The sequence below is a fragment of the Cebus imitator genome, unplaced genomic scaffold (assembly GCF_001604975.1).
Source record: "Cebus imitator isolate Cc_AM_T3 unplaced genomic scaffold, Cebus_imitator-1.0 Scaffold650, whole genome shotgun sequence".
Classification (NCBI taxonomy): Eukaryota; Metazoa; Chordata; class Mammalia; order Primates; family Cebidae; genus Cebus; species Cebus imitator.
Genome location: NW_016107965.1, coordinates 741,111 through 768,801, shown reverse-complemented (window position 1 = coordinate 768,801; position 27,691 = coordinate 741,111). Strand labels below are relative to the sequence as shown.

Here is a 27,691-nt window from a genome sequence, read left to right as displayed (position 1 = left end):
AAAAAAAAAAAAAAAAGGAAAAGAAAAAGAAAAGAAAAGTCCTTATCTGTTAAAGATACAGACTATGGCCAGAGCCCTGGCTCACACCTGTAATCCCAACACTTTGGGAGGCTGAAGCAGGTGCATTGCTTGAGCCTAGGAGTTGGAGACCAGCCTGGGCAACATGGCGAAACCCTGACCTACAAAAAATACAAAAATTAGCTAGGCGTGGTGCTGTGTGCCTGTAGTCCCAGCTATACAGGAGGCTGAGGTGGGAGAGTCGCTTGAGCCTGGGGAGGTCGAGGCTGTAGCGAGCAGTGATTGTGCCACTACACTCCAGCGTGGGTGAAAGAGAGACCCTGTCTAAAAAAAAAAAAATACAGACTAAAGTATTTACAGGTGAAATTGTATGTTGGAATTTGCTTTTACAATAAAAATTGGGGGACAGATGCAACAGGAAATGTAGAATGTTGTTGATGGTTGTTGAACCTGGGTGATGGGTACTGGAGGTTCATTATACTTTCTCTATACTTTTGTGCATGCATGAAAGGTCCCTTGATAAAGTTTGTTGTTGTTGTTGTTGTTCTAAGATGAAGTCTCCCTCTGTCACCCAGGCTGGAATGCAGTGGCACCATCTCAGCTCACTGCAACCTCTACCTTCCGGGTTCAAGCAATTCTCCTGCCTCAGCTTCCCAAGTAACTGAGACCATAGTTACAGCTGTGCTCGCCACATGCACAGCTAATTTTTGTATTTTTAGCAGACAGGTTTCACCATGTTGGCCAGGCTGGTCTTGAACTCCTGACCTCAGGTGATCCACCTGCCTCGGCCTCCCAAAGTATTGGGATTACAGGCATGAGCCACTGTGCCCAGCCGATAAAGTTTTAAAAAGAATAACAGTGCTCCTTACGGAGTAGTGGAAAGACACAAGTTCCGAGGTCCCACTCCTACTCCTAATGAACTTGCAGAGCCTCCGTTTCCAGGTCTGCAGAATGGGGCTGCAGTTCCTGCTCCACTGCTGCCCAAGGTCATTAAAGAATCAAACCCAGTGTTGGCTTCTGTCACTTCGGTCCCCCCAGCAGCCCTGTGAAAGGAGAGAGGGCACTCCTTTTCCTTGTTTTACAGGTTAGAAAGGTTCTGAGAGGTAACAGGCGTGCACAGGCAGAGGGGACCTTGTTTTCAGCCCTCCGGCTTCCTGGGGTTTCTCCTCCCATCCCTATGCCCACCCTCCTTAGTCTGCTCAGCCCACCACCATCCCAGCCCCTGGCCCCAGGGCTTTCGAGTACCAGACGGAAGGAGCGGAGCACAGACAGCCCCTGTACGTTGGCCAGGCCTAGCTCTACCAGGCTGAGGGTGACGATGATGCTGTCGAAGATGTTCCAGCCTTGCTGGAAGTACTCATAGGGGTCCATGGCGATCAGCTTCAGAACCATCTCTGCTGTGAAGATGCCTGTAAAGACCTGGGGAGCAGTAAGGTGAAGCCCTGTCACAGAGCCTTGGGGAGCCCAGGGCCCTGGGAGTCTCCCACCCAACACTCACTCACCTCCTGGCAGAGGCTGCAGGGGCTGAGGGGAAAGGGGTCCAGAGCCCTGAAAGGGGCAGGAGTGGCACACATGGCCCGTGTGTGTGTGAGTAATGGAGGCAACGGTCAAGCCATAGGGCAGAGGTGGATATAGCTCTGAGACCCGCTCCCATCCATTTCTGGCCTCATGACAGTGGGCAAGGCACTTCACTGCTTAGAGCCCCAGCCCTGTCACAATATTCAATGTTTGCAGGGCACTCTGTGGTTCACTTTGTGACCTCATTAGTATCCTGATCTCTACAACGTTGGGAGGGATTCTCACATGCATTCCATGCATGAGCAGTTGAGACTCAGCAAGCTAGGCAGCTAGCTGGCATCACAGCACCCACATGGGAAGGAGCCACATCTCAAGCCCAGTTCTCAGGGGCTCAGTTCAGCATCCTGTCTCTGTGCCCACACCCTCTCCACAGGGGCCAGTCCCAGGACCCTGCAAATCTTGGTGGACTCAAAGGTCTGCCAAGACAGGGGCCAAAAGGGGCAAAATCAACAAGAAGGCAGCCAGAGCTGCTCTGCCAACCCTGGACATGGGGTCTGAGGATTGCACAGTCCCTGAAAGCTCCCTAGGCACGGCCCCCCTCCTGCCGGGCACCAGCTGCCCTTGGTCCACAGCCTGCCCAGGCACATGCTGAGCCCCTCCCAGAGGCTGTCTCTGGACACAGCAGGTGCCAAGACAGCAGCATAGTGTGGGCAGGGGGTGGGCTGGCAGGCGGGCCTGGTCCATCATGCACATCCCAGCAGCTGTGCCACAAGTCCAGAGCACGCCCTTGCCCCTCCAGCCTGGCATGGCCACGGCTGCCTCGGCTGCTATATGGGACAGACATGCCTGCCTCAAAGGCTGGGGAGCCCAGGGTTTGATTCTTGTGCCACCCACCCAGCCCTGGTCTTGTCCTAGACCCCAAATCTTACTCTCCCTGGCTTCCCCTAACCTTCAGGGTTGGGAAGCATCTCGCCCATTTGCTGTCCTGGAAAAATTGTAAAGGGAATTGGGAAGGGTGGGGCAGGGCTGGAGGAGGAGGCGGCTTTTCCCTTTGTCAGCCTCCTCTGGGGCTGGCAACAAGGTGATAATGCTCCTAATGGGCCCGGATAAGCGGGTGGATCAGCGGTGTCAACAATAGTGGAGCGGAAAAGGGCTGGAGAGGGGAGGTGCCTGGCCACACTGGAGAAATAGGTGAGGGCTGGGGGAGTAGCTCCTGGGGCCCACTGGGCCTCGGAAGCCAGAGCTATAGGTCCCACTGCCAGATCCCTTGGCTCCTTTCAGGACCGTGACAACTTCTGGAAGTGGACAGACTTGTCACCTAGCCCCTTCATCCCATCTCCATACCCCCATTTCCTTTCCCCTACTTCCAGGGCATGGTCTGGACCCCAGATCCCCAAGAGTCTGGACCTTAAGAAGCCCAGCACCTCACCTCACTCTCCCTGCCCCCAAATATCCTGAAGCCCCACTTCTATGTACCACAGATCACCCCAAGTACTCCCCCATATCAACTCATGCCCCCATATGATGGGAAAATAATCCCAGCTGTCCGCATGTGTCCCCCACCGTGACCCATATTTGCACACAGCCAGACAGCCATCCTGGGCCCCATCCCCTCCCGTCCTGCCCATGAATGATCCCTCTCCCCTGCTCCTCCCTACCAGGTTGCCCACGGTGAGCACGTTGTCAAAGTGCTCCGTCATGGGGTAATGCTCCATGGCCATGAAGAGGGTGTTGAGCACGATGCAGATGGTGATGCCCAAGTCCACGAACGGGTCCATGACAATCAGGTGGATGATGTTCTTGAACTTCATCCACGGGGCGCAGCAGTTCCATATGAGCACTTTGTGGGCGCACTTGTACCACCATGGCGGGCACTTCTGGTGGGCCTCTTCCAGTTCTGGGAGAGGAGTGGTAGCAGGCACCTGGTGAGGATTCACACCTCACGTGCCCCCGGCTCCACCTAGAGCTTTGGTTCCACCTTCCAAACCCGGCCCCTTAGCGCTCCACATCTCAACGCTTCAACGCTCTAGCAAGGCCTCTTCCAAGTTCCACCACCTCTTGCGTCACCCTTACTGACACCTTCCCTGCAACCTCCGCCCCACGTGGATTTACCCCAAAGCCCCGCCCCCTAGCGTGGCCAGCTCCAAGCTCCACCGCCTCAGTGAGCATCCTCCAGACGTCGCTCTCTAACCCCCAACTACAGTCCCACCCCTGGAACCCCCCAACCCGCGTTCCCAGAGCCCCGCCCCCTACTCCAAGCTTCACCACCACTCACTGCATCAACCTCCGGACCCACCTCCCTAAACTCCGCCCACAGCTTTGTTCCCCAAAGCCCCGCCTCCTCAAAGACCCACCCCTGGCATCAAGCTCCTCCCTCTCGCAGAGCGCATCCTCAAGTCTGTCCCCTCTAAACCCCACCCACATTCCCCGCCCCCGAAGAAGCCCCGCCTCCTCCCAAAGCCCTGCCCCTTAGTACAGTAACTCACAGGCCCACCTCCTCGGCAAACCTTTCCCCTAACCCTGCCTTTCAATGCCCTGCCTCAAGTCTCTCTCTCTTGGCTAACCCCCAACAAAGCCCCACCCCTTCAGGGTGGGGAACTAGACAGGACGTCCACCCCCTGCCAGAGGCCTGGGACTGCACTGCGAGCCTGGCCTTAGATATGCCCTAATCTGTCTGGGTCCGCGTTCCCAGGAAGAGGCGGGAGGCCACGGCAGGGGCTTGGGTTCCAGCCCCACGTGCTGCTGGCCGCCGCCACCCTGCAGACAGATCCCTCGGGGATGCACTGTCGGTAATACCAGCCCCTCCGAAGTGTCCCCAGCCAATCCATCCTTTCCCACCAGTGTTGCCTTCTGGAAACACTCCCTGTTCTTGCCACACCAAAGCCATGAGTGCTGTGCAAGGACCATGGGACGAAACTGCTCCTCCTCTTCCTGGCCTTGGTGTCCTACAGGAGTGTCCTTGGCCAGGCATAATCTCACTTATTCATCAAGGCAGGTTTACCTGGTAAATGCAATCAGTGCCTCCAATTTCAAAGAGGAAGAAAAGGGACTGGAGTGGGTGGGTGGGTGGCAACCCATTGGAGACCCTGGGTTCATGCCAGGGGTGTGAGTGGCTGAATCCCCTATACCCAGCAATTAGCACACTGAGCCTCAATCAAAACCTCCCCAGCCTGCACCTCCACCCCTACCCTGTGCTTCTGCAGGTGCCCAAACAGGGTCTGAGGCCCAAAACTTCTCACAGCAGTCCCGGCAACGGCAGGGTGGAGAGGCCTCCTCCCCCAGCATTCCCTGGACACTCTCTGGCAGGGTATATGGGCACCTGGATGCCTGTCATACAAGGTCAGGTGACATGGTGCCCTCTAGAAATCTGCAAAGTCCTGCAGGGCCCCCAACCCCGTGGCACAAGGCAGGCTGATCTGGGGATGGAACCAGATCTCTCTGAGTCAGAATTCCTTTATCCTATCGTCCCTCTTTCCTGTGCTTCCTCCTTCCCTCCTGCTTCCACACTTTCCTCCCTCTCATCCATCCATCTGTCTGTCCATCCATTCATCCATCTGTCCATCCATCCATCTATCCATTTATTCATCCATCCATCCATCTTCCATCCACCCATCCATCTATCCATCAGTCCATCGGTCCACCTGTCTATCCATCCATCTATCTGTCTATCCATCTGTCCATCTATCTATCCAGCCATCTGTCTGTCTATCTGTCTGTCCATCCATTCATCCATCCATCCATCCACCGGTCCATTGGTCCATCTGTCTATACATCCATCTATCTCTCTATCCATCTGTCTGTCCATCTATCTATCCATCCATCTCTCTGTCCATTCATCCATCCGTCTGTCCATCCATCCATCCATCTATCCATTCAACCATTCATCCATCTGTCTGTCTGTCCATGTGTCCATCCATCCATCCATCCATCTGTTCATCCGGCTGGCTGTCTGTCCATCCATCTATTACCCATCCATCCATCGTGTTGTGTCTGTTCACCTTCTCTCATCACATCCTTCTTATTCTGAGATTCAGTGGGTGGCACAGGGATTGGGGATTCTGGTTGGGCAGAATCTGACTTTTGACCTTTAACTTTTACCCAGAGAACACTTGAGGAGCAGGATGTCCAGTTTCCAGAACATTGGGCCTTCTGGTTAGTATTATTAACTTATGCTTCCCATTGGGCAACCCCCAAGGCCCTCCCGGAAGCCCCCATTTCCCACAGCAGCCTGGCCTTGCAGCTAGAACTGGGCCAGGTTAAGGCAGGTCTATATTTATCACAGCTGTTTCTTCTGTGCCAATATTAAGTTACTGTCCTGAAGCCAGTCCAGCCAGGATCCACCCTGACCTCAGGAGCCTGAATGGATAGAGGGGGCACAGGGCACTCACATTCCATGGCATCCCTGTTCTCCTGAATCCAGGCCAGCCAGGCCCCACACTACCTAAGTGGGCACAGGGACGCAAGGCACTCACCTTCCATGGCGTCAGAGATGCCACTGTCTCCGCTGCCACTCTGCCTCGGGGCTCCCTTCTCCCCTGGTGATGTGTCCAGGCTGCCATTGCAGTCTTTGCCATGGGCTGGGTCCCCATCTGCCTCTCCACCTTCCAGAGCTTGGGCGGCCTTGGCCTGTAGACCAGCAAGAGTGACAGGCAGGAATCCAGCTCTGAGCCAGTGGGATAGACTAATTGACCCTCAGAGTCCTTCAGGGTGTGTCAAACTTACTGCAGGTGGGGAAGGGACAGGCTAATGTGGTGGTGGGGATGACAGGGTAGGGACCAAAGTGTCTGAAGACCCTCTTCTCTGAAGACCCTTGACTGTTATGCCCCAACGAACCCTCCACTTGATGAGAGAATGAGAAAATGGTCAGCCGCTCACTGGGGCTTCATCAGGACCAGCCCTTCCCTCAGTGTGGACCCATCCGCTGCCCAGAAAGCATCTTGAAACCAGAAATGTCTGAGCTGGAAAAATACTTTGGGTTTAGCTACTCCAGATTCCTTGTTATAGACAGGGAAACTGAGGCACAGAACAGATAAATGCTTTTTCTACTGCTTGGATGTCCTCCTCCCCCACTAGCAAAGCTCCCAGCTGGGGCTTTCTGCCCTTTTTGCCTCAAAACCCTTACCCCCATGCCCTCTCTCACCCTCAGCCCCCCAGGGAGAAGCCAGTGGCCGGGCAGCCCCAGCTGAGGGCAGGGAGAGCCCTGGGGTCCAGACCTTCTCCATCTCCTCCTGGTGCTTTTTGAACTTCTCAAGCATCTGCTGAAACTCCTCCTCTTTCTCCTTATCCTCGGCCAGGGTGGCCTCGTTCTGCTCGGCATACGCCATGGCCACCACGGCCAGGATCAGATTGATGAGGTAGAAAGAGCCCAGGAAGATGATGACCACGAAGAAGATCATGTAGGTCTTGCCAGCTGCTCGAAGGGTCTGGGAGTGGGGGGAGAGGGAGTGGAGGGGTCCCATGGCATTCACCTCCTTTGACCCACTGCCCCTCTCCATACACCCATTGCCTGGATGGGTAAGCAAAACCCCTCCCTCACCGAGCCTGGGGAATTGATGGCCATCATTGGCACACTGAGCCATGTTCTGGGGAACTTCAAAATATCTACTTGAGACTCAAGCATTTCTGGTCTCCTGGCCCAGAGGAGGACCGAAGCCAGGCATACTGATATCAGGGAGCCAGGACAGAAAGTTGGTGAACATGGGTTTGGGGTCAGCTTGAATTCTAGCTTTGTCACAGTGCCTGGCACTGTGTAAGAACTCAACAAATAGTAGCTATTATTATTATTTAATCAATTTTTTTTGAGATGGAGTCTTGCTCTTTTGCCCAGGCTGGAGTGCAGTGGCATGATCTTGGCTCACTGCAACCTCCACCTCCCAGATTGAAGTGATTCTCCTGCCTCAGCCTCCTGAGTAGCTGGGATTACAGGTGTTTACCACCATACCTGGCTAATTTTTGTATTTTGTATTTTTGTATTTTGTATTTTTTTGAGATGGAGTCTTGCTCTGTCACCCCCCTAGGCTGGAGCGCAGTGGCACGATCTCGGTTCCCTGCAACCTCCGTCTCCCAGGTTCAAGCAATTCTCCTGCCTTAGCCTCCCAAGTAGCTGGGATTACAGGCACATGTTACCACACCCGCCTAATTTTTGCATTTGTTTCAGTAGAGACGGGGCTTCATCATGTTGGTCAGGCTGGTCTCAAGCTTCTGACTTCAAGTGATCCACCTGCCTTGGCCTCCCAGAGTGCTGGGATTACAGGCGTGAGTCTCTGCGCCCAGCTAGTAGCTATTGTTATTGTTGTTATTATTTCTGTTGTTGTTATCAACATCAATGTTAGAAACGTCACCAGGCATCAGAAGGCACTATCACTCCAGACTCAGCCTGCCTTCCCTGCAAATGGCAGAAGGCAAATAAAGTTTGGGGAGCACTGAATTTCTAAGCTGCCCTACTGCTTATTGTAAGGCCTGGAGGTTCCGGGGCGTGTGGCTATGCTAGACCTGGACCTCGGCTCTGAAAGCAAAGTTTGGAAAGAATTAAAACCATGGCTTGGCTCGGGGCAGGTGCCCAGTTTCAGAGGGCACCCAGCTCCTATAAGGGCAGTGTGGGAGCCCATGAGGAGATGGCCCAGCTGGGGGGTTGGTCATCCTGCAGTAGGCCCCGTCAGGCCCTGAAGAGGCTGGGTGGCTGTAGGGTTGGGGGGCAAGATGGGGGCAGCTGTACCAGCTGGAAGAGGTTCTCCCAATAGTCCTGTGTCATGAGGCGGAAGAGAGCCAGGAAGGCCCAGCTGAAGGTGTCGTAGTTGGTGTAGCCATAGTTGGGGTTCCGCCCGGCCTTGATGCATTCATAACCCTCGGGGCAGTGCCTAGGGTTAGGACAGGGGGCTGGGTTTAGGGTGGGAGGAGCACTCCAGCTGGGGACAGATGGGGACCCCAAGGGAAAAAAAGAATCCCTCAGTTCTGCCTGTGTCCCCCAAACAGAAAAGTATTCCATCCATGCCCACAATTTCCCCGCACTCCTGTCCACCCCAGGTCCTCGCCTTGAATCAATTCCCACCTTCCAAGACCCCTAGGGCGCCTTTTCCCCATCCCTTAGCCCCACTCACCCAGCATCACTGCTGTTCCCACAGAGCAGGGCATCGTTGGAGCCCTCCAGGAAGTAGAAGTTCCCTTTGGGAGTCAGAGGCCACAAAGGAGGCAAGTCACCCACATGGACACAGTGTGAGCACGTGCACTCACTGCACACCTGTGAACAGGTCTGTGTGTACCACATAAACAAAACAGATGATCCCTGGCTGCCTCTGCCCCTTCTTTTAAGGACAGTACCAAGTTCCAAGGTCTCTGGCAGGGACTTGGCAGGGAGCTCAGCTGCAAGCACTGTCCGCTCAGTGCCCGGTGTGGACGTAAAGTCAGGACACAGCAGCAGCATAAAGAGGGGACGTGTACATGTGTGCATAGGGCTGCTGTGAATCTGTGCAGGGCCCCTGAGTGAAGGGCGAGTGGAGGCTGGAATCCAAGTGCCAGGGTGAGAAGGGTCACCTTTTCCTAATTGGCAGGAAGGCACTGTGTAGACTAACAGTGGCTGTGTGAGAATGTGTGTGTTTCTGGCGTGTGTACCTGTGCAGATGCATATGTAAATAAGATGTGGGTATGTTGGGGGGTGGTTGTGACCCTGCCAGGGTGTGAGCACGTGCTGTGATGAAGGAGGACAGGGAGTGCACAGGTTAGGGAGAAGGAACTATAGACGCTTGCTTTGTATAGTGAGAACTTTAGGATTTTTTTTTTTTGAGACCAAGTTTCACTCTTGTTGCCAGGCTGGAGTGTAATGGCACAGCCTCGGCTCACTGCAACCTCCGCCTCCTGGGTTCAAGTGATTCTCCTGCCTCAGCCTCCCAAGTAGCTGGGATTACAGGCATGTACCACGACACCCAGCTAATTTTTGTATTTTTAGTAGAGATGGGGTTTCAACATGTTGATCAGGCTAGTCTCAAACTCCTGACTTCAGGTGATCCACCCGCCTCAGCCTCCCAAAGTGCTGGGATTACAGGCATGAGCTACTGTGCTCGGCACTTTAAGGTTTTAAAAACAGTTTGCCATTTGTTGTTGCACTAACCCTTTGAGGAAGATAGTTATCTTGATTTTATAGGTGAGGATTCAGAGGGCTGGGGAGATCAAGTGACTTGTCAGGAGTGACACAGGCTACCAAGTGCTGGATTTAAGCTCAGGTCCTCGCCGGCCTATTTGTCTCATAAGAAGTGGAGGCAGGGCTGGGCGCAGTGGCTCACACCTGTAATCCCAGCACTTTGGGAGGCTGAGGTGGGCGGATCACCTGAGGTCAGGAGTTTGAGACCAGCCTGGCCAACATGGTGAAAACCTGTCTCTACTGAAAATACAAAAATTAGCTGGGCATAGTGGTGCACACCTGTAATCCCAGCTACTCAGGAGGCTGAGGCAGGAGAATTGCTTGAACCTGGGAGGTGGAGGTTGCAATCAGCAGAGATTGCGCCACTGCACTCCAGGCTGGGCAACATAGCGCCACTGCACTCCAGGCTGGGCAACAGAGTAAGACTCCAACTCAAAAAAAAAGAAGTAGGGGCAGAGGCTGCGCTAGGTTCCCCTTGCCTGTCCACCCTCTATTCTTACCTTCGTCATTGATGTAGGCGTCCCAATCAAAGGTATCATTGGGGGCCCAGCTTGCACGGCTGTTCCACGTGTCGTTGGCATACCACGAGTCATTGCCGTGCCACATTGCATCGCCATACCATGTGTCGTTACTGTACCACGAGTCATTGCTGTACCATGTGGTGTTGGTGTCGTTGAACGGCGGGGGCCAGCGCACACACTTCTGCCTCAGGTTTCCCATGAAGAGCTGCAGTCCCACCAGCGCAAAGACGCTCAGGCAGAAGACAGTGAGGATCATCACATCCGACAGCTTTTTCACAGACTGGATCAGGGCCCCCACGATCGTCTTCAGCCCTGACCGTGGAGAGGGCAAGGATATTGGCAGGGGGCAGTGCAGGGTGAAAACAGAGCCCCTCCCCATCGGCTCCCACCACCAAGCTTTTTCCTACTCAGTCTCCAAGGCCTGACTCATTGAGCACCGATATTTCCCCGAAACCTTCCAAAATTAACCCCACCCTTCTCTGATCACATCCTCAATCTGGAGCCTGCAAATGGCCACAGGTGCTCAGCTACTAGGAGAATGGACTGTAAAGACTGATGGGCTGTTGTCTGACCTCTAGAGCAAACCAAGGCATACAGAGGAGCTTACTACATGTCACTAGGTTAGCACTCTCAAAGTGTGTTCGATAGAACAGTAATCTCCTATGCTGTGCCCTTAAAAAGGGGGGGTTGATAAAGTTTGGTAAAAGCTACGCCCTAGATTCTGCTCTTGGAGGGTCATTATGTAGATTATCCTATCAAAGGCTCTGAAAAGCCCTGCAGAAATAAACAAAAACTGTATTTAAACAAAAACTAAAATAAATAAAAACTTATTTATTTATTTAGAGACAGAGTCTCGCTCTGTTGCCCAGGCTGGAGTGCAGCAGTGTGATCTCGGCTCACTGCAACCTCTGCCTCCTGGGTTCAAACGATTCTCCTGCCTCAGCCTCCCAAGTAGCTGGGATTACAGGCAAGTGCCACCACACTCAGCTAATTTTTGTATTTTTAGTAAAGATGGGTTTTCATCATATTGGCCAGGATGGTCTCGAACTTCTGACCTCAAGTGATCCGCCCGTCTTGGCCTCCCAAAGTTCTGGGATTACAGATGTGAGCCACTGCGCCCAGCGGCATTAGGATTTAACATTTTCCCCTCTTTCCAGAGCCTGATCTTGATCCTTTTTCTTTCTCTCCTTTGCTGGGCCATCTCCAGTTTTTTTCACATGCTCTTTTGTGGGTCTGAATGATCGGATTCTATTAATCTCAAGTTTCTTGATGCATTACTCTGGAATTGCCCTGGCCTTATTGTCAGCAGGTGCGTGGTGTGTTCCTAACTGAGCTCTCAGGGCTGGGACTTTCCCTTATGGAGTCCTTTCGTGTCTCTCTCTGCTCTGCTTGGTATGCTTATTTTATTGAGCACACACATATATATCACAAGCTATGGGTCAAGGGCTGTGAGGGCCTTACCGACATTGAGACATTTAATCCTTACAACAAACCAAGGAGTGGTATCATTAGTCTCCACATTCTACAGATAAGGAAACTGAGACACAGACCGGGTGAGGCATTTGCCCAAAGGCAAAGTTAGGAAGTGGTAGAGGTGAGAATTGAACCCAGGCAGTCAAGGCTCCAGAATCTGTGCTTTTTTTTTTTTGAGACAGGATCTCATTATTTTTCCCAGGCTGGAGTGTGGTGTCATGATCTCAGCTCACTGCAACCTCTGTCTCCTGGGTTCAAGTGAGTCTCCTGCCTCAGCCTCCTGAGTAGCTGGGACTACAGGCACCTACCTCCACACCAGGCTAACTTTTGTATTTTTAGCAGAGACGGCGTTTTGCCATGTTGGCCAGGCTGGTTTCAAACTTAGTTGATCCACATGCCTTGGCCTCCCAAAGTGCTGGGATTACAGGTGTGAGCCACCGTACCCAGCTGAGTCTGTGCTCTTAACCACCTTGCTATGCTGCCTCTCAAATGCCATTCTTCCACGTAGAACCCCTTCTGCCCCCTGGTCATGTGGGCCCCTCTGTGTCCAGGCTTTGCTGAGTTCTCAGCCGGGGAGTGTTGTGACCCTGAGTCGGGTTCCCGGCAGGCGCATGGTGTGGGGGGTGGGGGTGGTGGCGTCTCTCAGCTCAGGCAGAGGCTCCCTGCACTTCCCCAGTACCTGGGATGACCGTGATGGTTTTGAGGGCCCGCAGCACCCGGAAGGTCCTCAGGGCTGAGATGTTGCCCAAGTCCACAAACTCTGTCAGGTACCTGGGAGGGAGGTGGAGGAGGGTGGGGACTGTCAGAGCCTGGGGTGGGTGGTAGGGCAGAAATCAGGGCTTCTCCAGGCCTGGAATGATGATTCCCAAGAAGTTGGGGGTTCCACAGGGTCTGGGGACAGGTAAGACACCCTCCAAGCTCCTCTGGGAGCCCAGGAGTTGGGAAGGACAGTGCATGAGCTCTGCTGTGGGGGAGTGGGGATGGTAAAGACAGCCCGGCTCTCCTAGTGGGTGAGGGCCTGCGGGCCTGCGGGTCAGGGCTGATTCATGGGATGATCGGGAGGCCATCAGGAGAGCTCTGAGCCAGACCCTGAGAATGGCAGCTTCTAGAATTGTGCAGCTCCCTATCTGCACAACTGACCAATGTCCCCTGCAGCCCTCAGCACAGGCAGCTGCCCTCTTTGAGGCCTGGCCCTTCCCCTCACCCGCCCCAGGCTCGGGATGTCCTCAGGACCCTGCTCACGCCATCATGATGACGCTGAAGTCCAGCCAGTTCCAGGGGTCCCGGAGAAATGTGAAGTCATCAACACAGAAGCCTCGGGCCAGTATCTTGATGAGGGACTCAAAGGTATAGATTCCTGTGAATGTGTACCTGGCGGGGAGAGGGCCGGCCGGGGCAGGCATGTCACATGGGCAGGGGTGACTGTGGCAACGACAGACCCCCAGAAATAAGATATGCCACCCAAGCGGCTAAGGACACTAGCGAGTGATAGTGTGGCCACCCCGGGGGTTCAAGGTGTGGATGAGGGTCACGGTGACAATGTGTCTCCCTGAAAGACAAGAGCAGTGTCACGCAGAGGTGCAGACACCTGAGACGGGCTGTATCCCAGGGCCGGGGAGCTCAGGGATGGGGGAGACTCACTCCACGTTCTTGGACCAGGGAGGCGGGTCACTCATGGTCATGAACACACAGTTGGTCAAGATGGTGATCATGATGAACATGCTGAACAGCGTGGGGCAGGGTCAAGGAGAGTGACAAAGCAGCTAGGAGGGGAGGTGATGGCAGGCCTCCTGGCCCAGAGCACCCCATCTCACCCATCCCTAACCCCTCCCGCCTCTCCCTTCTCGGGCAGGATATGCGTGGATGAGCACCTTGATGGCCCCTCGCCTGACCACGCTGAAGGGGCTCAGCATGTAGAGAGCGGGTGTGGCGGAGAAGCGGAAGATGGCCTTGCCCTTGTTGAGAACGATGAAGGTCTAAGGTGGGGAGAGAGGCTGTGAGGCCTGGGGACAGATAGACAGATGGACGGCAGACAGACAGAGGGAGCCTTCCCAGGCCAAAACCTTCTTGTCGCAGTAGTAGGGATCCAGGTCCTCCAGGGGGATGCCGATGGCCTCTGGCGGGGGATCTCCATAGATCATGGGCAGGCTCTTGCCAGCCTCCAAGTCACTTCGAGGCTTCCGCTCGGGCTCTTCAATCTCCATCTGCTTGTTCCGCTGCAGCCGGGCCTCCTCCTCCACCACCCGCTGTTCTATGGCTGCCAGGGACTCCCGGGTGAAGGGGCGCAGGCACTCAGGGCCCAGAGGCACCAGGGTGGGCAGAGACGGTCTGGCCATCCTTGCATCCTGGGCTCAGAGACCAGGAGGGTGGCAGGTAGCCGGGGCAGCTGCAATGGGCAGCCCCGGGGTGCTGGGCAGTTGCCCCTCCCTGGGCCGGCCGGCTCCTCCTCACCTCCTGCCTGCCCAGCGGCCGAGCCGGGGAGGCGGGCGTGCAGGCTCTGTTGGGACTGGGAGATGTGCCTGCCAAGCCCAGGTACTGCTGCTGCACAGGTGCTGGGCACAGAGCATCACCCCTGGCCCCACACCACGCTCTCCCTAGCAGTGGCGGGGGCCGCTCCCAGGACCGACGGCAAACCAACCAGATTCTCTGGGGCCTTGGGACATGGGGCCAACGCCCCAGTGCCTTCAACTGCCTTCTGGGCCCGAGCTCCTGGAACCGTGTGACTTCAGCCTAAGAGGACAGAGAGAGCCACAGCTGGCTGTGCTCAGGCGACTTCTGAATGGGCCAGGATGAGGGGCCTGGTGGGGAGGGGGTGTCAGACTAAAGTGGGACTAGCACAGGGACTTCATCGTGAGGGCCAGTGTGGATCCTGATACTGGCCACCTGGAGATGCAGGTGGAGACCATGAAGGGGCAGCCAGGCTCTTTGCAAAAAGGTTGCTGTGATTGATTAGTGATGTCTGCCAGGGGCGCCTCTGCCTGTGTGCCATCCCTGACCTGGAGAGAGGGGAAAAGGAAGGTGGGGGTGGGGTGGGTTCCTCTTTCCTGATCTTTGGGGTACTTGGTGTTGGTCTGGGAGAGAGAAGAAGGAAGGGCCCTGGGCCCAGCAGAGGGCTCCCAGCAGTTGCCTCCCACAGCCCTGGGGGACGGAGCCCCCCGGGCAGGCAGGGTGAGCTGGGGGAGGAACATTGCGTCTGGAGAACTGCAGGTGCTAACATGGAAGAGAAGGACATATGGGATAGGTCACAGAGACAAGGAAATGGATGACTCCAATGGTGGGGGCAGGGCTACAGCTCCTGGGGACTGCTTTTGGCTGGTGGTCCCAGCACGAGCTGGATGGGGGAAAGGGGCACCCACCAGGAGCCTTCGATGCCTGTGAGCACTGAATGGACTGGGCCCCTCCTGACCCCTCTCCCCTTCTGCCCAGCCCTCCAGAGACTGTTCCCTGTGGAAGGGAAGGGGGATCACTTATTGCAAATGACCCTAGGGAATGATCACATCAGCAGGCAGTTGCAGAGAGACCCCCGAAGCCACACACAGCCACCACAAGATCCACATGGACAGACCTGGAGCCACCCCTGCACCACAGGGACCTGGACAGACCCCCAGACACCCCCAAAGCCACACCCGAGGACGGCCCTCTCCCAGTGGGCCTTGACGCCTGCAGCAAAACCCCCACCCTGGTCGGCACAGGCACTTCTCAGGCTTGCTTAACAGGTGGGGAGGGCGGCCAGGAAGAGACCAGAGCCATTGGGCAAAGCTGGACACGCCCCTGTGCCTGGCTCTCCAGCTGCTCCCTATAGCACCCGGGGAGTCGTGTTTCCACACGGATGACTCTGCTCATTCCTGCCGACCCTGCCCTCAGCTGCTCATTGGTCCCCATCGTGAGCGAGGGCGTGCACTTGCACACACAGGCACACGCACGCACACCCGGCCTGGAGCCACCCCTCATGCTGACCTTCCCAGTTGCACCTCACAGCCCTGTCATATACCTTGCCACCTTCCTCCCCATCACTTTCCCCACATACACCCCTACACGCTGCTTGGCACTACACAGAAGGTGCCAACCAGCCAGATGGCCTTGGAGGGACCCCAGGGCTGCTGTGCACCCACCCAGTCCGCAGTCCCTGCTATGACGATCCTCCTGTCCTGATACTGCTCACTCTTTTCATTACAGGAGCCCAAGTGGGGCCACAAAAGCCCACAGACACATAGTCTGGCTCCCAACCCCAGCACTCGAGGAAACAACTCTCACCTGAGCCACCAGAGCGCCCCAGGGGCCAGATCCAGTGTTTTCTTCCTCGCCAGCCCTCCCGAGTGCCCCACACTGCTTACCGCCTTTCTTCTTGGGAGCAGGACATCACCTGCCCCTCCAGCCACTCTGCCCAGCTCGGCTCTGGGACCTGCCCCTTCCCTGCCCCTGGAAGATGCTTATTCTCTGGGGCCTGGTTCCGCAGCCCGTTTTCTTTGCACAGCGCACACCTCTCCCTTCAAAATGTTCACTTTCTCCTAATTTCCTCTTCTCCTACCCCTCCATTACCCCTGAGGTCTGGCTGTTTTGTAATGCAAGGGGAAGAAAGTCCTCATTGGTTCCACTTGTTGAAGCTGGCTTTGGTTGGTGGCTGCCCAAAGCATCTTGGTGGTAGATCTGGCCAGTTCCACGCCCTACGGATGCTCCCTCCCCAGTGTCACTGCCCTCTCCACCCTCCACCCCTCACCTGCTCTGTTCAAATAACCTCCCCAAGTGGTGACATGTTCCTGCAGTCCCAGCTATGGAGGCAGGAGGATCCCTTAAGCTCAGGAGTTTGAGGCTGCAGTGAGCCATGATGGTGCCATTGTACTCCAGCCTGGGTGACAGAGTGAAACCCTGTCTCAAAAACCTAAAAAACAAAAAAAAAAAAAAAAAAAAAAACCCACCTCCCACCAGGTTCTCCCCTCGACTATCATAAATATTTGTAAAATAACAAGTTTTGCTCCCTGCTTAAATCTTCAATGGCTTCCCACTGCTTAACAGTAAGTCCTAAACCCTCCCTAGGGCTCCCAAGGCCCTCCATGATCAGATCCCTACCTCATCACCTACCCTTTCCCCATCCTCTGGCCATGCTACCTCCATTTTCACAAATGGGCCAAGCTGTTTCCCACCCCCCTGCCCTACCCCCCATGCCTTTGCTTGTGGTTTGCTCTCCTCCCAGAGCACCCATCCTCTTTGTCTCCCTGGAGAGCTTCCATTCATCTTTTTCAACTCAACCCACACAAAAACCACCTCCTCCAGGAAGCCCTCCCTGGGTACCCTGGTCGGGTGGGAATTCTCCCCTCGTTTGTGTCACCAGCTCAGTTACAGTTTATCAAATGAATAAGTGAGTGAATGAATTGCAGGGACACTCCACCTTAGCTCTTTTCTCCTTTAAGCACACCCTGAACCTAAATCATAACCAGAAACCATATCTCCTCTGATATCACCACTTCAAGCTCTCCCCTTGCCCCATCCATCTTTTCAGCTCTTGGCTCAGGGGCCTAGTTGCCATAATCTTTGGGTACCTGCAGTCCTTTGACCCTGCCCTTTCTCCCTCACCATCAGACCGCTTCTGACTTCACATCCCTCCTCTTCTAGCCTCACTTAGAAGATCACAGTTCTAGTCCCTCCTCCACAGCTCCCAAGGTGCGTTCTATCTCCTATCATGCTCTCCTGGGGAACCCCTCACCTGCATGTCCCCCGCTATGCTTTTCTGGAGTCAGCCTCCGAGCTGGAGAAACGTGGCTTGAGGAATGGTATGACCAGGCTGGGCTCACCTTAAAGTCATGGTCACATACTCTGGGTTTGTCCTCAAGTATGCCAGCCCTGTAAGTGTGGATTTTTCTGGTAGGCTCACTTTGTCACTTTTTGAAAACAACGATTTCATGCCTTCTCTTCCCTCAAACTTCCACACTCCTCCCCATGAGCCTCTCAGCAGACGGTCTTCCCCGAGGAAGGAAGTGCCACCGCACACTGTCAAATCCACAGAACCATCTTCCCATCCCACCCCTTCTTCCTGCATCCTGTGAGAATAATAATCATAAGCAAGGGTCCAGCTTTCCTGGGGCTTAGGACCCCAGCCCCTCTTGCTTCCCAAAGACCTCTCCAGGTGTCCTCTCTCTACTGCCCATCAACCTCTCCCCATCTGTGAACAGGCTCTAGTGTCCCCGACTTTAAAAACAACAGCAGCGGTGACAAACTGCCCTCCTGGCCCCACACCTCCCTGCATTGATTGCCCTATTTTTCTGTTCCTTTTTACAGTAAAACTTCTTGGAAAGTGTCTACACCAGCTGTCTTGACTTCCTTATCTTTCATTCTCTCTCCAATCCATTCCAACCCGGCTTCCCTTTCCCCCTCAACTGAAACTACTTTTGTCAAGTCACTTACACCCTCCCTGCTGCCAAGTCCGGTGAACACGCTTCTGTCCTCAGCTCCCAGAGCCTCAGAAGCATGCAGCCCAGTTGGCCCAGCCCCCTTCTGGAAGCACCTGATTCTCTCAGCCTCCGTGTAAGCTGCTCACTCCTTCCCTTCCCCATCCCTGGCTGCTCCCTCTCACTTTTCTCTGCTTGTCCTGGTTTCTCTCCTCAATCTCTAAGGTTTTTCAGGGTTCAAGCTGGTTCAGGGTGGCATCATCCCTATGACTGTAAATAATGTTGTGGGGCCGGGCACAGTGGCTCACGCCTGTTATCCCAGTGCTTTGGGAGGCCAAGGTGGGAGGATCATTTGAGCCTAGAAATTGGAGACCAGCCTGGGCAACACAGTGAGACCCTGTCTCCACAAAAAATAATTGGCTGGGCACAGTGGCTCACGCCTGTAATCCCAGCACTTTGGGAGGCCAAGGCAGGTGGATCATGAGGTCAGGAGTCCAAGACCAGCCTGGCCAACATGGTGAAACCCCGTCTCTACTAAAAATACAAAAATTAGCTGAGCGTGGTGGAGGGTGCCTGTAATCCCAGCTACTCGGGAGGCTGCAGCAGGAGAATCGCTTGTACCCAGGAGTTGGAGGTTGCAGTGAGCTGAGACCAACTCTTGCTCTGGGCAACAGAGCAAGACTCTATCTCAAAAAAATAAAATAAAATATAAAAATTAGCTGGGTGCAGTCGTGTGTGTCTATAGTCCCAGCTATTTGGGAGGCTGAGGAGGGAGGATCACCTGAACCCAAGGAAGTGAAGTCTGCAATAAGCCGTGATTGTGCCACTGCACTCCAGCCTGGGCAACAGAGCGAGATTCTGTCTCTAAAAATAAATAAATAAAATAAAATAATAAATTAAAAATAAATAATAACTTCATGAATAAAATAATAGTAATGTCATAGGAATGTGATAAACATCTCCCTTGAAGTCCAGGCTGACATATTCACCTGCCCCTGATGGCTCCACCGGGGTGGCCCACACCCTCCCAACTGCAATCAGACGTTTGCATTTTCCACCGTTCCACCCTTCAACCCACGAAATGGCATCACTGCCACTGGTTACTCAAATGAAAAATTAGGGTGTCTCTCTGAATTCTCCTTTTCCTTCACCTTCCACACCCAGCCTGTCCAAAGTTCTATTAATACCATCTCCAACATACACCTGTACCTGACATTTTCCCATTTCTCTGGGTTCATGCCACGATAGTCTCTTACAATAGCCTGTCTCCTGCTACCTGCTTGTACCCCCGCACCCTCCGAATCAGTCCCCTAAAATAGTCATTGATCTTTGAAAAATGAAAACTAGTCATGTTATTTCTCCTTTTAAAATTCTTCAGGCTCAGCCTGGTGGCTCACGTGTGTAATCCCAGCACTTTGGGAGGCCGAGGTGGGTGGATCGCCTGAGGTCAGGAGTTTGAGACCAGCCTGACCAACATGGTGAAACCCTGTCTCTACTAAAAATATAAAAATTAGCCAGGGGGAATGGCACCCCCTGTGATCCCAGTTACTTGGGAGGCTGAGGCAGAATTGCTTGAACTCGGGAGGTGGAGGTTGCAGTGAGCCAAGATTGTGCCACTGCACTCCAGCCTGGGTGACAGAATGAGACTCTGTCTCAAAAAAAATAAGGAGCTTCCTTCCAGCTCCTTAACCACTGAGCTGGCTCCTGCTCTTGGCCTCCACCAAGCTCCTGCTCCCCCTAGGGCCCTCTCCCCTCTCCCCTTACATGTGGTTTTTCCTTCTCATCCCTCTGTGCTAAGCTCAAATGTCCCCTTTTCCAAGGGGCTTTCCCTCTCCTTTACTCCCCTTCACAGACCCCTGTATTTTCCTTGACATCATTTGTCATAATTTGTAATCACTTGCTTATTTGCCTTACATATTTGTCTGTCACCCTCACTAGATTGAAACACCATGAGAGCAGTGACTATGTCTGTCTGTGTCACCCTGGCCAGTCCTAACACTGTGCACACAGTAAGCACTTAATAAGTGTCTGTTGAATGAATAAGCAAATAGGGCCTTGGATACAGACATTTCCAGGGACACAGTGGATTCTGAGATGTTTCGCTGATTCATTCATTCATCCATCCACCCATTTCTTCATTCTGTTTGTGGGCTGGAAGCTGAGCTGGGCATGAGTAGGACAGAAAGGGGCCACAGCTGACATTCGGGGTGGAGGTGGGCATGGCACACGTGACTGCGACAAGAGAAGGTAAGGGGGGGGAGTTGACTGTACTTTGGGAGTTTGGGTGGATGAGGGGGAGGAAAGTAGGGGGAGGAAAGATGTGGCTTTTCAGCTGGGCCTCGAAGGATGAGTGAGTTAGGAACACGGGGAAATGGAGGGGAAGGAATCTCGCAGGGGGCGGGAACAGCCGGAACAAAGACAGAGGCAGGACTCAGGGAGCTTACTCTTGTGTAGCACCGAAGCTGTTTAGGAGCTTGGGGGCAGAGAAGATGGCAGCTGGGCCAGGGCTTGCTGCAGGCCTGAGGGTCTGGACTTCAACCTGCAGCCAAGAAGAGCCCCTCGCAGGGCAGGTGGCCTGGGGTGGTGCCATCACTGGCAGCACGTGTGGTCCTCTGGCCCACCCTTTCCAGAATAGAGGAAAGAGCTAAAATAGAGGGCACGAGCTACGTTGTTTCAACAGGCAGCAGTGGAGGAATGGAGGGGCGTCTGGGATGCACAGATGCTGGTTTCCTGGCAGGGACAAAGCGTCGACAAAGCTCCAGGAGATAAGGCAGGCGATGTGCTGGCCAATCTCCACGTGGCTCCCTGGGCCACAGGCAGGAGTAACATGGGCCAAGATGACAGCTCCTGCTCTCCTTCCACTCGCCTCTGTCCCCGGATATCCCCTGAGACGTGGCAGCTGAGGGTCTGGGGGGGGCTCCAGGCAACCTCCTCCCAGTGAATTTAAGAATGTTAAATTAACATCTGTAATCCCAGCACTTTGGAAAGCGGAGGCAGGAGGACTGCTTGAGTTCAGGAGTTCAAGACCAGCCTGGGCAACACAGCGAGACCCCATCTCTACTAAAAAATAAAACAAACTAGCTAGGCATGGTAGTATGTGCCTGTGGTCCCAGCTACTTGGGAGGCTGGGGAGGGAGGACTGCTTGAGCTGCAGTGGGCTATGATTGTGCCACTGCACACCAGCCTGAGTGACAGAGTAAGACCCTGTCTCAAAATAAAATAAAAATATAAAAATTAGCCTGGTATGGTGGCATCCGCCTGTAGTTCCAGCTACTCGGGAGGCTGAAGCAGGAGAATCACTTGAACCCAGGAGGCGGAGGTTGCAGTGAGCTGAGATCATGCCACTGCACTCCAGCCTAAGGGATAGAGCGAGACTCCATCTCAAAAAAAAAAAAGTGTTGGAGTCACAAGGACTTGAGAGCAACAAGTCCAACTCCCTTATTTTGCAGATGGGGAAACTAAGGCCCAAAGAGGAACAGCATCCACCCAGAGCTCACATATTGATTCATTCAACAAACATTTTCTGAGCACCTGCTACAACATGCGGGACTGTGATCTGGGTGCCAGGGCAGACCTCAGCAGTGGCACAGTCCCTGTCCTCACTGAGCTTGCATTCCAGAGGGAGGGGGCAGGCAGTAAATAGGGAAGCAAGTAAGATAATTTTAGAGAGTGATAAATGAGAGGCTCAGCCAAGACTCAAACCCAGCTCCTCGGGGGCCAGGCTGGAGTCTGTTTCACAAGTGAAAAGTCCCATGGAACCTCCGTCAGAATGGAAGTTGAGGAGGAAGTGGTGGGCAAATTCAGGCCATCCTGGGGGCCTGGAGGTGGTGACAGACAGGGATGGAGTGGGGGAGGAGGGGTGGGGAGTCAGAGAGCCAGGCTGGGGCCAGCTGTCTGTGGGCAGGGAGCCGAGGCTGAGGACGCGGGAGGGCGAGGCAGCTCTTCTCTGGAGTGGGTCCAGCCCGGCATTGTCTCTCTGTGGAGCAGCCAGATCGGAACACCCAATTCCAGATATAGTCTGACCACAGAGGCCTTTTCTCCCTGGCCTGGACAGCCTTTATGTTCGTTCATTCCAAGATGGCATCAATTCTTCCGCAGCCCAAACACAAGGTGGGGTTTGCAGTTACCCCTAGGTCTTTCCTCATCAGCTGTGGTCTCATTAGGTCTTCCCCTTCTTATGCACTGTGCAATTGATTTTTCTCTTTTAAACCCATGTGCATCTCACAAAATATTAGCAACTGAATCCAATAACGTATGAAAATAATTATACACCACGACCGAGTGAAATTCATCTCAGGTATGCGAGGCAGGTTCAACATTTGAAAATCAGGCTGGATGCGTGGTTTATGACTGTAATCCCAGCACTTTGGGAGCCCGAGGTGGGCAGATTGCTTGAGCACAGTTCGAGAACAACCTGGACAACATGGTGAAACCTCATCTCTACAAAAAGCACAAAAAGTGAGTTGGGTGTGCCTGGTAGTGCCTACTTATAGTCCCAGCTAACCAAGAAGCTGAGGTGGGTGGATCACCTTAGCCTGAGAGATCAAGGCTGCAGTAAGCCATGATCACACCACAGCACTCCAGCCTGAGTGACAGAGTGAGACCTTGTCACACACACACACACACACACACACAAAACATCAATTAATGTAATCCATCATATCAACAGGCTAAAGAAGAAAGATCACATAATCATATGAATAGATGCAGCAAACGCGTTTGACAAAATGCAACTCCCATTCATGATGAAAACTTACAGCAAACTAGAAATAGAGGGAAACTTCCTAAAGTTAACAAAGAGTGTTTACCAGGAAACCTACAGCAAACGTTGCTTTATTTAGAGTGCAATGGCACAATCTTGGTTGCAATGTCTGCCTCCTGGGTTCAAGTGATTCTCCTGCCTCAGCCTCCCAAGTATCTGGGATTATGGGCATGCACCACCGTGCCCAGCTAATTTTGTATTTTTTTGTTTTTTTAGTAGAGATGGGGTTTCACCATGTTGGTCAGGCTGGTCTCAAACTCCTGACCTCAGGTGATCCACCCACCTCGGTCTCCCAATGTGCTGGGATTACAGGTGTGAGCTACCACGCCTGGCCTAATATTGCTCTTAATGGTGAGAAACTCAAAGCTTTTCCACTAAGATCACAAACAAGGCAAGCCTGCCCCTCTTACCACAGCTTTCCAGCATCGACCTGGAAGTCCTAACTAATGCAATAAGACAAGAAAAGGAAATAAAAGGTATTCTGACTGGGAAGGAGGAAATAAAACTATCTTTGTTCACAAATGATCTGATTGTCTAAGTACGAAATCAGAATCAACATGAAAATTTCTAGACCTAATCATGATTACAGCAGGGTTGTAGGATACAAGGTTGATATAAATCCAGCTGCAGGATTTTACATCTTCCTCTACTTAAGTTCCCTTTGCTCATTGCACCTCTTCACCTCCAGTCCTCCGAAGGTCGGCTGGATCTTGATTCTCCTCCAGTTTAAGGCCATCCCTCACAGCTGAGTGTCTCTGATCCTGATTGTCCCAAATTATTGACCAGGCAAACTCAGGACAGACCTCCCTCCCTATCCCCATTATACCCTTCTAGAACCTTCCCTTGTGGGACAACTACACTTTTGGCGAGGGTTCTTCAAACATCCAGAAATCCACCCAGCTGAAGGGCATCAGCCTGAAATCCCCCAAGTGGTCTCAGCCATGTGCCTGCCAACAGGATATAAAAGCCACTGTAAGGTACTGATACGGTTTGGCTCTGTGTCCCCACCCAAATCTCATCTTATAGCTCCCATAATTCCCCAGTGGGAGATAATTGAATCACAGAAGTGGGTCTTTCCTGTGCTGTTCTCATGATAGTGAATAAGTCTCATGAAATCTGATGGTTTAAAAAATGGTGAGCTTCCCTGCACAAGGTCTCCCTCTCTCTTTGCCTGCTGCCATCCACATAAGATGTGACTTGCTCCTTCTTGCCTTCTGCCATGATAGTGAGGCCTCCCCAAACACGTGGAACTGTAAGTCCAACAAACTTCTTTCTTTTGTAAATTGCCCAGTCTGGGTATGTCTCTAACGGACTAATGCAGGTACTCTCTTGGGAGACTGAGAATGAATGTGATCTGCCCCTCATTGCCTTCTCTATTAACTCCAGGGCACATCTTTCCAGATGCAGAGGTGGCAGGTTGCTTGCTGGCCATGCTCAGGCACCAGCCACCTCCGCTCTTGCCAACTAAGCATGCTCTTCATCTCCAACAAAGCTGCTAGCCACCCACAAGGATCTAACTGTTTTGTTTCTCTATGGATTTGGTGCAAAATGATCCGGTGCCATCTGAGGCCAGTGGAGACCCTCCCCCCTCAAGCTTCACCTGCAGTAGGGGGTCAGACTTGGAACTTCCTGGGAGTCTGAAACAGACCAGATTGCTTTATCCTGGCCAAAGACAGCACCGGGCATCCGGGTGGCCTACTTCCCAAATTCCTATGTTCCTGCTGTGGCCCAGCTCCAGGAGTGAAAAATCCATCCCTATGTTCCCTGGGTTGGAAGTCTCAAGTCACGACTTTTTCTCAGCTGGAGCAGGCCAGGGGTGGGGACGGAAAGGGGGTAGCTGTATTGTTTCTCTGCCAGCACTTGGGGCCTGGAGAGGAGGAAAAGTGGCTTGTACGTTGGCAGGCAGGGGCCTAGAGGAAGTCACCTCAGCTGGCCCTCCCCGCCTGGCCTGACACTCTGCAGAGGAAATCTGCTCTGAGAGACCTTGGAGGGAGGCCTGGAGCCAGGAGCCTCGGGCGGAAACCTCCAGACACTCAGGGGCCCAGAGAGTTCCGGAAACCAACTAGGGTGATGTGGGGGTGGGCTCCTGGGTGAGGAGTGGGCTAAAGCTGATTGCATTTTCCATGGCAACTCACTAGGTCAGAACAAGCCTCCCTGTTTTAAGCTCCTGATTCATCCAGACTGATAACTTGTTCTACCCAAGGGATAAGAGTAACAGGGGTGGCCATGTTTATTTCACACCTGCTGTATGCCATGGCTGGTTTCCTGTTCAGGATGTACAGGCATTCCCTCCTTTCACCATCAGCCCCGTTCCCTGTCAATCTCCAGGGTTCTCCAAGAACACTGGTTAGTTTGTTTTGTGTTTTGTTTTTGTGCAGTGGCACAATCTCGGTTCACTGTAACTTCTGCCTCCAGGGTTCAAGCAATTCTCTCTGCCTCAGCCTCCCAAGTAGCTGGGATTACAGGCACTCGTCACCACGCCTAATTTTTATTGGCCAGGCTGGTCTTGAACTCCTGCACTCAAGTGATCCGCCCGACTGGGCCTCCCAGAGTGCTGAGATTACAGGCATGAGCCACCACTCCCAGCTAACTTGTTGGTTTCCCCCAACTTTCTTCCTCCTCTCCCAAATCTGACCCTTTTTCTCTACCCGGAGTGCTTCTGGTTGGCTCAGTTCTGATGAAATAAAAGCCCACAAACAGGCCGTTTGGGTCTCATGCACTGTGGCCCTTCCCACTCACTTCTCCCAGCTCATCTGTCAGCCCCGGAAGCGTTTTCTCCCTAGACACAAGGTCTCAGAGTGGGTTTCTCCTCCCAATGTGTTGTAAGACGTGAAATTCTGAGCTTCAGTTAGCCCGGGAAAGATTTTCCTTAGCATGGGAGGGGCTGGTTTCTCTGGCCCCCAAATTTCCATGCAATCACCTGTCGTGCTGACGTGCACAGGCCCACGAGGTGGAGGCTTAAGAAATATTTCTAGATGAAAAGTTATCACGGACATCATCTGGAGCTTATCACGTCCCAAGGACTTCACTTTCGTCATCCTAGCTGACCAGCAGTGGAGCCAGGACTCGAATGCAGCTCTCTCTCATGCCAAGCCAGCCCCTGAGCTACTACCGACTTGGCCTCCCTCCAGCCCTTTGGGGAACTGGGCTTGGCATAGCTGCCCTCCCTCAGCATGGGGCCCGCCCAGGTTGAGGTCCCACTCAGTTTGCTCCCTGGGCCAGCCCGACCCTCGACCATCTATCCCCATGGAAGGGCAGGCCAGATCCTCCGGGTGAGGCCCTGAGAAGTGTGGGCTGGGGTTGGCATCTGGCAGGCCCTGGCAGGGTCATGCTCAGGCCTCCTGGGCTTTTGTGCTGGGAGCTGTGTGTGGGAGGGGTCAGTGGGGGGAAGAGAACCACAGGTCAATTTGCACCAATTGAACCTCTGACCCCATATATCCCCTGACCCCCACATGGCCTACTTATACGCATGCTCATGCCCTCACCAGCGCGCGCGCGCGCGCGCACACACACACACACACACACACACACACTCATTGCCTCTATGAGTCATTTCCCAGCTGCTCAAAAGGGTGGGGAGGCTAATTTGTTCCACTCAGGCGCAGGGCTTCCTGCCCTCTGTTGGCTCCGATCTTTCCTTTAAAATCTTTTCTAGAGTTAGGGTCTCACTATATTGCCCAGGGTGGACTCAAACTCCTGGGCTCAGTTGATCCTCCTGCCTCAGCCTCTCAAGTAGCTGGGAACTCAGGTGTGTACCACCATGCCTGGCACCAGACCTTTCTAAGCAGCCCCTAAGCAGATGCCCCCCCCCCAACAAACTGGTGTTTGGCCCTGCTGCTCACTCTGGGAAAGTCCTCCACCTCAGAAACTACTCTGGGGATGCTTCCTCCCCAGCTACTCTTTGGAGATCCTTCTCCAAAGCTAGACTGATCAACTGGTGTTTGGGGTATGGGGCATTTGCTTAGGCGCTTCTTAAAAAGGTCAGATCCTTTACTACACTCACATCTAAGCCTACCTCACCTGCCCTTGGACACGTCACCCCTGCACACAGAGCTGCCTCCCTTCCCCTGCCTGCTCCTCGAAGCAGTGCGTCCACGGAGAGGCTGCCAAGAGGCCTGCTCACACCTGATCCTGGACCTGCAGAGCTCCAGGCAACCTGGCTATCCATTCCCTCCATCCGCCCCCAGCCATCCGGGGACAGTGGGCTTCAAGTCCTCCCGACTTGAGACAAGGGAGCTGGGACACGGTCTAGCACTACAGGAGAGGCTTTTCAGCAACAATCTGAAACCTGGAGGAAAGAATGGCTGACACATGGCTCCTCTGCTCCCATGACCCCAGGCACGACCCCTTCAGCACCTGGGCCCTGCCGGTCACTCTGGGAAAGTCCTACCCCAGAGACTACTCTGGGGATGCTTCCTCCCCAGCTACTCTTTGGAGATCCTTCTCCAAAGCAAGACTGATCAAGAACTTGCCAACCTCAAAAAAGCTAAGTGTTGACAGCAGAACTTACCGAAAGGTGGGCTGGAGGGACCCTGCTCTGCTGCTCTGGCGTCACAGCCATCACGGCCACATCTGCAAACCACAGTCCCTCATGGAAGGGTCTCTGCAGTCCACTTTATAGAAGGACCCTCACCCGGCCAGGTTCGGTGGCTCAAGCCCATAATCCCAGCACCTTGGGTGGCTGAGGTGGGTGGATCACTGGAGGTCAGTAGTTAGAGACCAGCCTGGCCAAATGGTGAAACCCCGTCTCTACTAAAAATATAAAAATTAGCTGGGCGTGGTGGCACATGCCTGTAATCCCAGCTACTCAGGAGGCTGAGGTAGGAGAATTGCTTGAACACGGGAGGCAGAGGTTGCAGTGAGCCAAGATCACGCCACTGCA

The 27,691-nt window shown here is 53.7% G+C and overlaps 1 protein-coding gene across 1 annotated transcript in view; it reads right to left on the bottom strand.

Annotated features, from left to right (window-relative positions):
- SCN4A (sodium voltage-gated channel alpha subunit 4) overlaps nt 1-27,691 on the bottom strand; it is a 51,157-nt gene that overhangs the window by 20,012 nt on the left and 3,454 nt on the right. Inside the window, exons 2-13 of the mRNA XM_017517843.2 lie at nt 13,728-14,394; nt 13,522-13,640; nt 13,306-13,395; nt 12,907-13,035; nt 12,344-12,435; nt 10,171-10,503; nt 8,634-8,697; nt 8,252-8,393; nt 6,750-6,959; nt 6,009-6,162; nt 3,195-3,433; nt 1,204-1,437 (exon numbers count right to left, since the gene is read on the bottom strand). Of these exons, the coding sequence (XP_017373332.1) occupies nt 1,204-1,437; nt 3,195-3,433; nt 6,009-6,162; nt 6,750-6,959; nt 8,252-8,393; nt 8,634-8,697; nt 10,171-10,503; nt 12,344-12,435; nt 12,907-13,035; nt 13,306-13,395; nt 13,522-13,640; nt 13,728-14,000 (2,079 nt within the window). The 5' untranslated portion in view covers nt 14,001-14,394. The remainder of the gene's footprint in view (nt 1-1,203; nt 1,438-3,194; nt 3,434-6,008; nt 6,163-6,749; nt 6,960-8,251; nt 8,394-8,633; nt 8,698-10,170; nt 10,504-12,343; nt 12,436-12,906; nt 13,036-13,305; nt 13,396-13,521; nt 13,641-13,727; nt 14,395-27,691) is intronic.